General features: G+C 38.6%; 1 protein-coding gene across 15 annotated transcripts in view; it reads right to left on the minus strand.

Moving 5' to 3' along the window:
• Positions 1–15123, minus strand: part of Cblb (Cbl proto-oncogene B) — a 167065-nt gene that overhangs the window by 54124 nt on the left and 97818 nt on the right. For all 15 annotated transcript variants that reach the window (XR_015632574.1, XR_015632573.1, NM_001437715.1 and 12 more), the window contains exons 6-9: positions 14187–14308; positions 10426–10563; positions 8994–9081; positions 6747–6878 (exon numbers count right to left, since the gene is read on the minus strand). Coding sequence is in view for 13 of the 15 variants with exons in the window: in NM_001437715.1 (NP_001424644.1) it covers positions 6747–6878; positions 8994–9081; positions 10426–10563; positions 14187–14308 (480 nt within the window). In the remaining 2 variants the exon portion in view is untranslated. The remainder of the gene's footprint in view (positions 1–6746; positions 6879–8993; positions 9082–10425; positions 10564–14186; positions 14309–15123) is intronic.

Here is a 15123-nt window from a genome sequence, read left to right on the forward strand (position 1 = left end):
ATATGGTTGATTGAATACAGATGAAGAATGTCTAGAATAGACATATAACTCATCAGGATTGTGCATCGATAATTAAAATAATGTTCCTGTCAACATACACTTAAGTCAAGATCAAAGAACATATGTTACTGGAGAAGAAAGAACAATAAATAATCTTGTACTTAGTCCTTAAGATGCTCACAACTTGTGAATGAGAAGAGGAAGCATTAAGATTCCTTCTATTCTAATTGACTCAGTGGCTTTCACTTCCCAAAAGAGGAAATACTTCAAAATTTAAGGTGAGAGAAATTACCAGTGAAAAACTACAGCTACCTAAATATTGCCTACATAATATACCAGATTGTTCAGATTTATATACCATCATTAACACTCGGAATTAATATACATAAAGATAACTTTAGGTAACTTCAATGAATTTCCAATGATAGAGAATAACAGAAAAAAATAAGGAAGAAAATAAATCTCTTTACTATAAACAGTCTTAAGAAGGCAAGTGAACACGGCACGTAGAAACTTTTACCAAAATCACCATATTGCATATATACACACACAACGCTCTAAACATTTTGTCTTAAACATCTTAAGATAAGGATGACACGTGTAATTTATTTGTTTTCAAAGTTATTAGTGGAACACTTCGATTAACAGCCAATCACTTTCTTTATAGAGTGCGATATATGTGGTGTATCTGTGTGTGTGTTCCCAGAGTTGGGTGCATGCTAGCCAGAGGTCCATGTTGGCTTTCATAACAGTAGCAAAATTACAGTTATGAAGTGGCAATGAAATAATTGTATGGTTGGGGGTCAGCACAACACGAGGAACTGTACTCAGGGGTCACAGCATTAGAGAGGTTGAGAACCACTCATCTAGAGTACCACTCATTGCCACTGAGCTTATGGTCAGCAGACATCTGACTTAGCACTATCAACTTTTAAACAAACAAAACCAGACAGACCCATGAGTTAACAGAGATGGCTCCAGAGTTAAAAACATTTGATGCTCTTGCAGAGAACCAGGGTTCAGTTTTTAGCACCCACATGGTGGTTCCTATCTGCTTGTAACTCTAGTTCTAGGGAACCCAATGTCCTCTGGCTTCCACAAGTGCAGCTGTGATACAAAGACAACACACAGGCAAACACATTCATACACATAAAGTAAAAATAAATCTTCAAATAGAATGACACACATTGGAGTGTTAGTGTTAACTGTTAACGTCTCCAAATTGTCCATTTATGTTCTAAACCAGATACACTGCGACACTGTGGGAATCCACATTAAGTCAGTGGACTCGGGCTCTAGCTTTTCTTCTCCAAGATTTTATTTCTGCTGCAGTGGGTGAGATGGTTCAGCAGGTAAAGACACTTTCCTTTAAGCCAGCAGATCTGGGACAGACAGTTTGATGCAGATTTAAGTGCCTCTGGTCTGTAATTCTAACACTTCTGACAAAATGGGAGGTGGAGACAGTAGACTGGCCAGGGAGCTCTCAGGTCTGCCAGACCGGGCATAAGTAAGAGAGACCATGCCTTAGCGAGGTGAAGGGCGAGATCAGCTTTTCCAAAGGTTCTTCTGAATTACACCCTCTCCTTCCATCTGCCCCTCCTCTCAGGTGTGTAATCTTCACGCCTGCTCCACTGCTGTACCTCAGAATGTCAGGGAAACATTTCTGGCCAAGACTCTAATCTTCTTCACTACCCATCCAGGGAAAGAGACGCCGCATTTTATTCCATCACACTAACTCAAAAGAGGTACAGTAGAAGTCAAAGAGAGAACTATCCATTGAAACAATCTTAAAGGCAAATAGTACTTTGGTTGTTAAAAAGTGTCAATAAGGGTAGAAATGTGAATGTAAGTCAGAACACATCTGTTTCTTACGGAGACATAGCGGTGAGCACAATTTTTGCCTCACTCTGCAATGCTCTCTTTAATCATATGGTATTAATGCCACACTCACAGACGTGAGTGCATTCACTGTTTGCTAACTTAGCATTTCGGGCACTGAATAGTCTTTCCTTCAAAAGTGTCTGAAGAAAAATCTAGGGGAAAAAAAAATCACAGAACTTCATTTTTGCGTTTAATAAAATTAAAGTTGTTGGCAGGAATTCACAATAGAGTTGCCTGGCACTGACATTTTTTATGTGGGACAATTAAACTCAGTTTGCTGTCTGTGTCGTTTGAAAGCGCAGAAGTCAGTCAGCAGATTGTTTTGGTTGGTTGTTTTTGGTTTTTAAAAAGAGAATCACAGCTCCTTACCTTACACTGTACATGCTGATGCTTCTGCATTACAGCATCATTTTACAGACTGTGGGGAACACAAGATGGTGCACTCAGGGCTGTGCACGTACATGTTTTCTCAGACTCGCACTGACATGGGAAAGTGAGAGGGCTGTCTGCAAGCTTTACTGATCAAGAGTGAAACAGAGAAGCTGTACCCAGGACAGCCCAGCTTCGAATGTTCCAGAAAGCTTATTATTTAACTTATTTCGTATTCTCTGCAAACTCTTCCATGGTTATTCAATTTATTAAATAACACAGATGTTTCAGAAAATGAAAAAAAAAATCTGACACCTCTTTGGAGGCATGACTAATAGGCCATTATGACAGCAATTAAAGAGCACCCACTGACAGCCTGTAACAGCTACCACTACTGTGCCTTTCTTAGGTTTGCTGTTAATTACATCAAATTTAAGTCTCTAATGAATTGGAGTTAAACTAAAATAGGGCATCAAATGAAAGACAATTTTAGTGAAGAACGACTTGCTAAAAATGCACCTTCTTGAACACATAATTTGCAGTCCAGGTTCCCTGTTCCCTGCTGGACTCCGATGGATACATCCTAACTTCTTGGGAGGCATGCATTTCCCTAAAATCGTTTTCATATCAGTACAACCAACAAAGAACTGTAAATAAGAGGAAACGGTTTAATGTCCGTAATTAAACCTGCAGGAGAAGCTGATACTCATTTCAGGTAATTATTGGTAGAAATCCCATCTATAAAACTTCCAGCAGTGAGTTTAAAGTAGAAACTAAGTCTGAACTTGTTTTTTGCTCAGAGACTGCTATAGAGACACGAGCTGCTCAAGAGATACTCCTTAAAATAAAAGTCAAAGAAACAGGCTTGACTTCATGAGGAGCAAATATTTAAGTGTCCAGGTTTGTTTCTGTTAAAGGGTATTGTTCTTGACAAACCACAACGATAGATTTTTGCTGTGAGTGGTTTATCTTTAAAGTTTAACTTTTTTATAAGGCTGTAACAGTGGACAATCCCATGAAGTAAAACTAATAGCTTTAAAGAAAAAAAAGGAAAAAAAAATGAGCCTGTACTGTATCATTTTGGAACACAGGCAAAGCAAAAAGACAGAGACATCTGTTACGACCTGCCCTTCAGCTCGGAGCTCCAACACTCAGAGATTTTCCAGTAAATCTGTAACTTTAGATTCAAGACAATAAATGACAGAATGAAAGAAATGTTCTATAGCTGTGTTCTGCTCACGCACAATCAGTTAGATCCAGGGAGGCTCCCAACAGGGTTGTTACTGAATGGTTTTCCACTGTTTTAACTGAATTAAATTTGTAACACTTGTTCTTAATAAGGTTAACTTTTTAAATAACATGTCTAAAGGATCACACCATATTGCTGCTCATGTACTAACTGGAAAGCTTTGCACACAGATATCCTCATTAGTTGGGCATCTCGAGTGACACCTATTTTTGGATGTAGGAATGTTCCTTACCCAAGTGTAGACAGGTCTACTAATTATTGAGTTTTTTCGCTAGGGAAACATTATAAAGACAAGTGATTTCAGATTGCCACTTTAGAAATTTCAAGCCTTGTCTAAATGACGAGTTAGTTAGGAATGGGGAAAATGTGCATCCGACATCACTGCAAATATTCCTTTAAGAACAGAGTAAGGAGAAGCCAGGTCTTGTGGCCATCGGTGACAGAGGTTCAGCTAGCACCAGAGGTAAATAATGGGGGTCAATGTCCACAGCACAGAACAATAGATCTGTGGCTACAGGTTTTAAGGTTCACTCTCAGGGAAAGAGGAGGCCATGGTCTTTGAAAGGTAATGTGTTCTCATGAAGAACTGTCTAGCGAAGCACTCCATGGCGCTTTCCTTTGAAGATTTACAGCACTGTCCAGTTAGACCAATTTCATGTCTTCCCTCCCCCAGCTCCCCCTCCCCACTTTCCTCCATAACATCTGACCTGAATATTACAAACCGACTAATTTTCATGTACCCGTACTACGTGAATAGGCAAAGGGATCCCTGCATCAGAAATCCATATTCTAGACCACAAATGGGTATACACAGAAATGTTTACAATATAATCAGGAAGTACTTATAGAGAGGAATTCAAATTGAACCAGAACATTTTGTGAGAAGATATCAAAATTTTGCCATTTTTTTTGTCTATATGCAAAATCTGTTCATCAGTTTAGGATAACAGTACTGGTTAGTGGTGTAAATATAATTAAATGGGACTCTCATTTCACGAACACCTTTGAAGTAGTTACTTTTTAAAACTGTACTTAATGTTATTAATTTATTATTTGTTATATAACTACTACTTTCCTCCTGTTTGCAGTGTTTGATCATGTATGTACTTCCTCAATTTCTAACAGTAAAACTGAGAAGTAGTTAAGCATTAAAAGGGGAAACGGTGAAGGCTAATAATTTATGACACTATTGGACAGCTCCACATGTAAGGTCTCTAACATCAATATGAAAATGTATGCAAGGCATCTGGGAACTGATTATCCGCTAGAAAGAGGAAGTGTGCACAAGGCCGTGCTGATGTGAGGGCAGAGCATCAAAAATAGAGGGGGAAGAAGCTGGAACTAATCCCATGCCCTTCAACACACAGACTGAAAAAAGCTTTACAAAAAGCTGAAAAACGTGATAAGCAGTCCTTCACAAAGTATACAGAATTAACACACTTTTTCTTGTTTTACACTCAGGCATACATTTTAAAACCCACCCTGGGCTACAGTGCTATTGGCATTTGTAAAGTGCATTAAACGCTAGCTTTCATTCCAGTCAAACAAATATAACTACATTCACCCACCAACCTCTCTGATATTAAGCACACACAGCGCTAGATCAAACATGCGAACTCCCAGAATGCATAACAAGGCTCTATTGTGGATTTAGGCCCCAGGTGTGCACCAGCCTAAATTCATGCAGGAATGCAGAAGAACCATATCGCTAGACTGAGGAAGGGATTCGACTTGGCTTCTTCTCAGTTCGGCACTCACCCTGTGATCCTGAATGGGTGCCAGGTGAAGCAGACGCCTTCACAGGCAGTCAGCGGAGGTAAAAGGTCAACCACACTTTGTGCCCTAAGGTGCAGAACAATCTGACATTTGCGGGCAAATCAAAATTTATGGAAGTCGTCTTCAGGAAGGCCTTGCTAAGTTTACAGAATGGTGGCCTTTACCAGAAACAGCAGGGTGGGTGCCCACCTGCTGGGAATAACTCTCCCTGATGTCACACCAAGTCCTTCCTTCTTCCAGCACCTCCCAGGAACTGTGCAGATTCATCATTGAAACGAATGGGTTGCAAGAAATGCAGGCAAGGACACCAAGAAAACGTAGGAAACATAAACTGAAAGCATGCTGGAGAAGAACAGCCATAGAGATGCTGGGCAGGTTGCCTGGGTGACAATGATGCCTGCCCTTGAGCTCGCAGAGAAGCATGGAAACCTAAATCAGCTAGCCTCCTCATCTCCCTGTTTTTAAAGTCTCTTCAGACAGTGACTGAAATTGTGGAAGTCATCACATCTTTTCACCAATCTGTGTGTTCAACAGGTACCATCATCTTTGACACAGCTCTTTTCATCCCCCCCCACACCCCCTACATTTCTCTTATATCAGAAGGATCAGAAGGTCAGGGTTAGAAAGTGAAAGCCAATGGATGAGAGGACTAAGGTTTAAAAATTAAATGTTTGGATTCCCAAATTTCACCAACATATGCTAGTTTTAACAGGGCTACATTAAAGAGCAAATTGCAAGATGGCTCTATCAAAATAGTCTCTCAGATAGTTAAACTAGAATTGGGCCAAAATGCGCAATTTAAATCCCCAACTTCTCTAACAGTTAAACCACAACAAAAAGAGTCACTGGGGGAAAACAGCTTTTTCATGGCCTTACTCTCAAACATTGACTCATTTTGTATTTAGTGACTGACAACCCACGGACTGGAAGGAAGTTAGAAGTTAGTCTTTGACTAAGTTTTTCAAAATTGGAAATTGTTTGGGTAGAAACTGCTTCAAAGACATGTTTCTCTGATTCCCCTGTTTTGGTCTCATTAAAGCAACCATAAACATGTGTGAGACATGAACCATGGATCAGGAGAAAAGGAATTTGATGGACAGCAACAGCATACGATGTATCTGCTGTGGTTCAATGTGCTTCAAAACCTTCCCAGAGCATGACCTGAGTGGACTGAATGGGCTCACCTGGTAAAGTGCTATCAGTTTGTCACCATGACATTGACAACAAGGCACACGCAGAACCACTTATAATCAACAGGAACTTAAGCTACACACGTGAAAGAAACGAACTACAAAACATAGCAAAACTATCAATTTTTATGCATTCAACATGGTACGGCTTTTTTAATATAAATTACTGTCTTATATACAACAGTTCTGAGTATTACTTCCTGGGTGACTGAGATGTAGAGAGCTGAGAGGGGAAGTGTGAGGGGGATCAAGGCGCACTGCTGCAGAGAACTCCGCAGTACCTGCCACGCGGTAAGGCACGAAGTGCACATGAGATGCCCGCAAGGCTCGATCTTGACATCTTTGTCATTCTCTGCACAGATCTTGCACAGCTGAAAAGTGGAGCCCATTTCACAATACAGTTCATATTGCTCCTGGAACACAGGGAAGAAGGGCCGACGATTAATGGTTTTCTAGCATGAAGTGTTCATATCGAATCTCCTCAAATACAATGACTTACGGTAAATATCCCACACATGAACCTGTCAAAATTATGTTACCATTTAAGGACACATTTTACATTGATATTCACAATTTGATCTACAAAATCAATTTCTACTACATTTGAGCTCTTGGCTTTAATTTTATATTAAGTTTTTTTTTTAATGCTCTAGATTATTTGACGTTTTACGCTATTGCTTGAAGAAAGGACTGGCTTTAACAGGCACAGACAACTTCAGTGTTAGGAGGGCAATATAAAGGACTTGGTCTTTTCTTTTTTCTTTCTTTTCTTTTCTTCCTACACTGTCAAATTGAGCAAGTGTTATCTTGGGTATCTTTAGGAAACTGACGACGTCAAACTGAAATCATGTTTTAGTGAAGTAAATGCATATGAACATCAATGAATAAGTAGAATTCATGAGTGTCGATTCTTACTGTGTGATTACTAAAACACTGGAATGTTCTATTTGTGCGTACATATACACACATACAGATGCATGCAAGCATAGAACTCTCGTCCACTGTGATATCTGCCTGATATTTAGTAAGCTAAATAAAGACAAGGAAATGAAAGAAAGCAGAAAAGAATTATTACCAAATAATCCACAACAAGTTATGAATGGTTGAGCACCCTGTACTTGTACTGAGACGTGCCCAGGCTGGTCTGCGATTACAGCATGCCCAAGTCACAAGCAGGGGGACCTTAGTGCATTCTCAGGAGTAAGACTATTTTATGTGAAACCGAGGACATCACACTATTCTGGGAGACTTATGTATACTTTCATTGATTTATTTTTGTAGCACTGGGGTTCAAACTAAAAAGTTCAGATATGTTAGGAAGGTGTTTTGCCTAATGAAGTCAGGCCCAGCCAGTTTCGTTTTTAGAAAGTAGATTCGGAATAAGGAATGATCTCTTTATACATATTAGACAACACACTATAAAACTGCTATACAATGCAAAGAATGGCAGTCATATGAAATTTTAAATTGCTGGGTGTCTCTCATACGTCATCATATCAAGACTGGACACTGAAACCAATAAACATTTTCCTACCACCTTTGACCTTTACTGTTTGTCAATGTATGAACATATTTAAAATGTGAGATACTATAAAAATAGACTTAGCAAAACAGTGTTCAAGTACCCCCTTCATGCTCACTTCGATTCCTCAGGAATTCCTGTTACAGTTTCTAGTTTGGCATGTCTGTGAATGTGCACTCATACATTCATATCTGGCAGCTTGTATTTAAAAAGTGAACTTATACAATGTAAGTTTTAGAGCTGATATGCTGTACACGTCAGTTCTGAATCAACAGAGATTTGTATGGGACAAGATGGGTAAGTTCCCAGTGAGTGCACATGGCTCCCGCTCTTCAGCTGGTCACCACACAAGCACCGTGAGCGGCTTAGATGACTCAACCCACTACTGAACAGTTTAGTATTGGAATCTGTTGTTTTGTGGAAACCGACACAGTGACTGTATCACTGTGTGCTGATCATCTCTGCACAGGAAAGAAACACATGTCGTGTTCACTACCAAACACACGACCAAAACAAGGTTCATTTACATTTTTGCCTTTACTGAGAATTATGTAAAGAGTTCTCCCTCAGGACCCAGGTGTTCCTCCAGTAGGCATTTGACTCTAAAAACCTTCACACGAAACTGATCGTTTATCCTTTCTGGTTTTAATCCAGTTCTGTCCTTATATCTGTGAATCTGCATACTGATTTGTCTCTCTCTCTCTCTCTCTCTCTCTCTCTCTCTCTCTCTCTCTCTCTCTCTCTCTTTCTCTCTCTCTTTCTCTCTCTCTCTGTATATATATATATATATATATATATATCAATATTGTATTGCAAGCATTTATCACTAACAACAAGAAATTTATCGAGAAGAAATCATTAAATTTCTTTGTACTCTAAGAATTCCTGATGCTATCATCACATTAAACACTGGAGCATGCTTTGGAACACAATGTAGGTGAAGTTCAGATTTATTTCTGAGGTGGTAGAGATAGGTATTCATTATGTTTCCAGATATTATCCTTACCTGTGTAACTTTTATATGATCATGAGGTGTAGGTTCACATAATCCGGTTAAATCAGGGTTATAGCTTCGTCCATCTGGATAAAGGTAACTGAATTTAAACAGAAGCTTTATTATTTTAGTATATGAGGCTTCAGTGCATTCAGTCTAATCAGTCTTCTACATTTAAGCTCACGTTTTCATTTGTTCTTTTCCCATAAACCAATACCATATTCTTGCACCACTTTTCTCAATCGGAAATGTATAATATAAACTAATCTACTATATAATAATTTTCAGTTACAATTGGTTGTAATATACCCTCATAAAGTTAATAGCTAGTTTGGTAGTGGATTACATCCTATTCTAAACTGCTTACATCAATCTCTACTTGTAGCTTGTTTCATACTTTATTGGAAGCATCAAAACTGTCCCATATTTATGCCATGTTGAAAATCCCATGGACAGAGAGAACAGAATTAAGCCACAACTATGCCCTGAATAACGAAGCTCTCCCATGGTGTCCTTTCTCAGTCTCCCAGGCTCTCTCTCCTACCTTTTCCATTCCCGCTGATACACATATGTGCACAATGCCCAAATGTGCACCATGTAATACATGCACGTACACATCAGAAAAAATGGAAAATATGACAATTCCACACTTCACTGACTTCAATAGAGTCACACAGACAGGTTTGCAGATAAAGGTTTCATACTAAAAATCAAACGAGCTAAAGTTACAATAAGGAATCTATGTTCATAAGTATAGTGAAAATCAAATTTATTATCAAATGTCATTTTTAGTGAACCGTGATAGTAATGTTATTGTTAGCATAACTAGTTTAGTAAAAGTGATGGGAACCTACAGTTGACCTGTTGAACATTTCTCTATATCACAGAGCTTAACGAAAGTTTGAAAATATGTAATAGTGACCATTTTAATGAAAAAGTCTGCAAAATTTTATTGTTGATACAAAAATCATTTTTTTTAAATGAAGTGTCTACAAACAGTAGAGTAACCAATATTTGAAAATTATGCTAGACAGAGAGAAAACTGGAGTTCTAGAACAGAATATCTGCATACAGTAACAGACAGAGCAGTGAGCTTTCTTTGACTTAAGAAGGAAAAATCTAGTACTCAGCACAAAAGGTAGCCTCAATTTAGTTTTACACAAAATAACAGAAATGAATTACTCTGAAGTAGTAATAGTCTATACACATATTTTAAGAGCACTTTTGTGTTTCAGCAATGCTTTTTGATGCTGGAATGTGTCTGCTCCATATAATTATGGTCATAAAATTGAAGGTTAGGCATGAGTAATAGACTGAAGGGACGTCTATTGCTTGGTCTTAAGGTAAACCTCAAACTATGAGATCATTAGCCTTAGCATCTGTCCTGGGCCTAGACAGTCCCTAGTTTTCAAATTTGCAAACTGAAAGAATTGCTCATACTCACAAGCCTTCCCTGCTACCATCAATCAGGGCTTGGAACAGGGGCTTATTATGAGGTATGGTCTGTAGGATATTGCCGTCCCCAGTCACATAGCCAATGGCCCATTGTCCCAGCCGAGTGCAGCTTAACCGGAAAATGTAGCTACGAAACAGAATAAAAAGGTGTTCGTCAAACTCAAGGAGGCATGCCAACCGCTAAACAATTTGTTAATCTTTTTGACTTCTTGAGCAGAATCATTTAGAATTTCTGATAGAAATTTCTATCCCCTTCCACAATTTACCACTACTGTACCTCACTGTTATCAATCTGTGTAAGAAACACGGATAATAATTCTCATTCATTTAAGTATCTCCAGAGTTCTATTTAAAATAAATGAGGCTGGAAACTACCAAGAGATTTATTACCGCCAGCATAGAGATGTGTGGGGCTGCGGCTGCTATGATACAGCTGTGACATAAATCATCTTTGGAGAAGGATAAAATGAAGCAAATAGCTAAATAATTAATTTATCCACCACAGAAACTGAAACAGAAATCCAATATATTACTTTACCATTTAGGCATTAAAGTTTGGTCACAGACTTGTTTAATGTTTTCTTGCAAGCATTTCAGTGATTCATCTTTAAACAAATCCCAAAATAGCTGAACTCTATCAATTACAAAGCACACTTGATAAATTCATAGTTTCTACCCAACATGCCATTCAAATATTTTTCCATAGGCAGCCAACATAATTCAAACACCGGTCATTCAAATGAGTGATAAATCTCTCAAATTAATTTCCAATAAAAGGAGATACTGGCATGGCTTTGAATCTATCATCATTTATTTATTTCAGTACATTATTCCTCTTTATAGGATTGTATGCCACTCAATCTTGCAATCAATATATTAGTATCTGGATTGTACAATCTGTTGTTCATCAATCAGACCAAAAGTAAGTTATGTTGAGCCAACATTTAAGTTGTTACATGAATGCATACATCAGGGGGAAAAGCAAGAGAAGTTTCTCATATTTTAGTTATTGATAGAGTTCACTAAAAAAGTCATACACTGCTATAGTTTAGCATATAGGATGGTTTGTCGGTACATGTATTAACCTCGAATGGTAAACAGGACAATTACATTTCAATTAGTAAGAAAGTGAGGCTTTGAACAAGAAAAAGAGTCTGTTGAAAGAGCTCACAGAGCTGTGAGAAAGGGTAGTTTCAAATTAGTATAAACTGACTCCCCTAAGAGACCCTGATGATAAAGTATTGACCTATAAATTACTGATATTACTAATTAGAAAAAGAAAAATATTTCCACTTAAACCAGACAAATGGCTATATTATGAAAATTATTCTCAAATAATATAGATTTATGAATTATAATTTGGAAGATCACTTGTTACATTAAGAAATGTGAGAGGCTGGAGAAATAGCCCAGTGGTGAAGAACATTTGCTGTCCTTGCAGAGGACCTAGGTTTGGTTCTCAGCAACCACATTTGGTAAGTTTTACCCGCCCGGGAACTCAGTCCCAGAACATGCGATCCTCTCCCACCTCTAGGTGCACCTGCATGCACATGATGCTCATAAATAACACTCAGGACCTAAATCCTCCCAATAAAAAATCTTACTAAGAATGTGCACGATACTTTCAATTAAAGAATAAAACGTAGAAATCTCAGAGATTGTGGGTACTATGTATTTTAGAAAACAGATAGAATGTGATGGCAAAATGATGCACACAATTACAAAATTCATTTGTTACTGTTTTTAAAGTAATTGCCTATTTATGCACCTTGCATATTTGTGAAATTGTCAGGATTTAGTAAACATCTTTTCTTTTGCATTGTTTCATGATGGTGCTTCTAAAACCAGTCATTACGAAGGAGTTCAAGACCTCCACACAAAGTGTGCCATTAGTAACAGTCTGTGAGAGCCACAGATGGCAATGAAGAACGACTTATTCCTCTCAGCTAAGCTTCTGCTCGGTTTCATTTGCTCAACACTGTTTAAAGCATTTGCTGCTGACCGTCCTGTGGGTAGCTGGCCCCACCTCCCTTAGGAAGAAGTAAAGTCCCACTTGCAGCTGTAGCAGCCTGCTCTTCAAAATGGCATGATTAACATAATCAGATATATCTGCCTTATAAGGGTGCTCATGTTTGAAAGCCACTCTTAACACTAAAGGCAATGAAGAGATTAAGTTTTTAAGATTCCCAGTTCTTTGAAGGGGTGCTGGATATCAAATTCAAGACCTTCTGCATGCTCAGTAAACATTCTTTTGGGACAGGAAGCTAATGATCTATTTTATTTATTTATATATATCATATATTATATATCATATTACATATTATATATTATGTTTATGTATACATATTTATTTATGGCAGATTAAGCACTACTTAAGAAACTCCAATATCGTTGGAATGCAATTAAATGTTTTACTTTCTGTGAAGCCAGAGAACAAATACTTTCGAAGAAAAAGAGCCACTTACAGGGATATTTTACAAAGCAAGTGATTATCTGCTCATAAGGTTTCCTATGTATTTTAAATAGTAAAAGCACACTTCACATTTAATTTGCAATCTAGTATTGGTTTCATGGAGTGAACTTTGAATGAAGCAAAATGATTCAGCTAAACTTTGGAAAATATGAAAATAAACTGACCACTGCTCTGGGTCAGGTCCGGTCTGTAGGTTTTACAGAGAGGCCTTTAATGGGACCCTGACTGGCTTTATGTACCACTAGCTTTTTGGAATATGTCGTATTAAATGCTTTAAAAAAAAAAAAAAAACGAGCCCTTTCATTATCAGAGAAGGAACTAGAACTCTTGAATTTGACTTGAGAAGCCTGCATTAAAGGCCAAGCTCAGGCAAACAACGATGACCAGCAAAAAAATGGACGCTTAAAAAAGAAAACATTTTCTCATAAAAGTGCAACAGTCTACCGGTACAGTGACCAACTCTAAAATGTAAAGCCTTCCAGGGCAGGTCTCGGATGCAATTGATACTGTCCCCAGGACTATGCCTCCTATGGCTTAGAAATTATGGACTATGGCTTAGACGTCATTGACTGTGTGCCTAACACATATTTAGGTGCCACATGTGAGGACATCCTCTGAGCTGAGAAAGATAGATTTTCCAGTCCCTTATTAGCCACAGTGAGGGGTGATTTCCTGGACGATGACAACAGAACTGACTAGAAACCAAGACCTGTGACAGTCACTCAGGTTAGTCATTTGAAAAACAAAACAGAATTTTGAAGATATAAAGAAGTGGGGCATGCTAAACTGACAAGGGCATGGGATTGAACTGGCATGCAACTATAAATTCATACACTTTTTATGTACTTATGTGTATATATTATTCTGTTGAATCATAGATACTACCTGAACTACTCAACACTGTGCTAAAATAATGCCCACAAAAGTAAATTACTTACTTAGTCTTAAGCACAATACTCAAGTGTTCAATTAAACACACGTAAGTTTAAACAGGAACACTGTGTACACAACACAACTACCATGAAAATATCCCAGACTGATTTGAGAAAGAGAACTGAGGATTACAGAATCTTTAAACTTCTTAACATCACTTTCCTCTTAATGACAATGTCAAAAGTCAATGTATCAATTTAAGGGCTCAGTTAAAATGCACCCTTTCAGTCTTCCTGCTTTCCCATACTCCCTTGCCTTGGAGGCTATGGCCAATTTTCATAGGCGTGAACGGCAGGGAGTTTTCTCCTTAAGCAGATCGTCCAGTATTAGTGTTTGATTCTTACCTTCCAGGCTTGGTGCTGTATTTCTGTAGTCGAGCTTTAACTTCATCATATGTGAGAAATGCCATGTACCCCGGGTGTGTCACAGCTAAGAAGTTCCAATTCCGTAAAATAGAGCCCCAGGGCTAAACACATAAATAAATGGAAAGCAATTATGCAGAGAGCACACGCCAAGGACACTGGCTCACATGCTTAGGGAAAGAATCTCCTTGATAATTTTAACCCAATCCGAGTCTTAGATCAACCTTTGTAAACAATGCCAAACAGGCCATAGCTTTTCAATTTTACAGATGTGTTTAAGTAGAAGGCATGGTTCTTAGGAATAGAACAGAGAGGGCACAAGGAAAACCGCAGGTTCCTCACACTGTGGACCCTCAATAGAGAATTTATGATCACTACAAAATGAAATAATTGACCAATTGGCCTTCAGGTTGGATCCTTTCTACGTGTCAGAAGAGCTGTCACTTCAGCTTTTCTTGGTGTAGCCACAATGCCCCTTCTACTAGTCGCAAATACAAAACCCTCCCCTACCTTAGTCTTTGAATTTTCTGAATCTCAGGAGGCCCTCTTAGACCCTCCTACCTAATGCTATCTCTCGCCATAGTTCTCATCCTTCACATCTATTTTGTCCACTGCTTCTCCCCAAGCCTCCTACAAAAGGAAGGCATCTAACAGGAATCCGTGTTACGAAAGTTAAGTGTTCTGGAGAAGGTTACACAATAACCACAAGCCATGTAAGGTCAAGGAGCATCCTCGTGCTGCTCAGGCCTGGATCCCAGCCACTCATGCAGCATCAGATACATGGTGATCCGGTTGCTATGGCTGCACCCAGACAGGCTGGCTCTAGAGGGCAGGTTCCTTCTGAGATAACAAGCTCCAGACCTCACACTAGCTTTACCTAGCTCAGTTACAGACCTAGGAAAGGTTTAAGGTTTGAACA

The sequence above is a fragment of the Rattus norvegicus genome, chromosome 11 (genome assembly GCF_021556685.1).
Source record: "Rattus norvegicus strain SHRSP/BbbUtx chromosome 11, alternate assembly SHRSP_T2T, whole genome shotgun sequence".
Taxonomy (NCBI): Eukaryota; Metazoa; Chordata; class Mammalia; order Rodentia; family Muridae; genus Rattus; species Rattus norvegicus.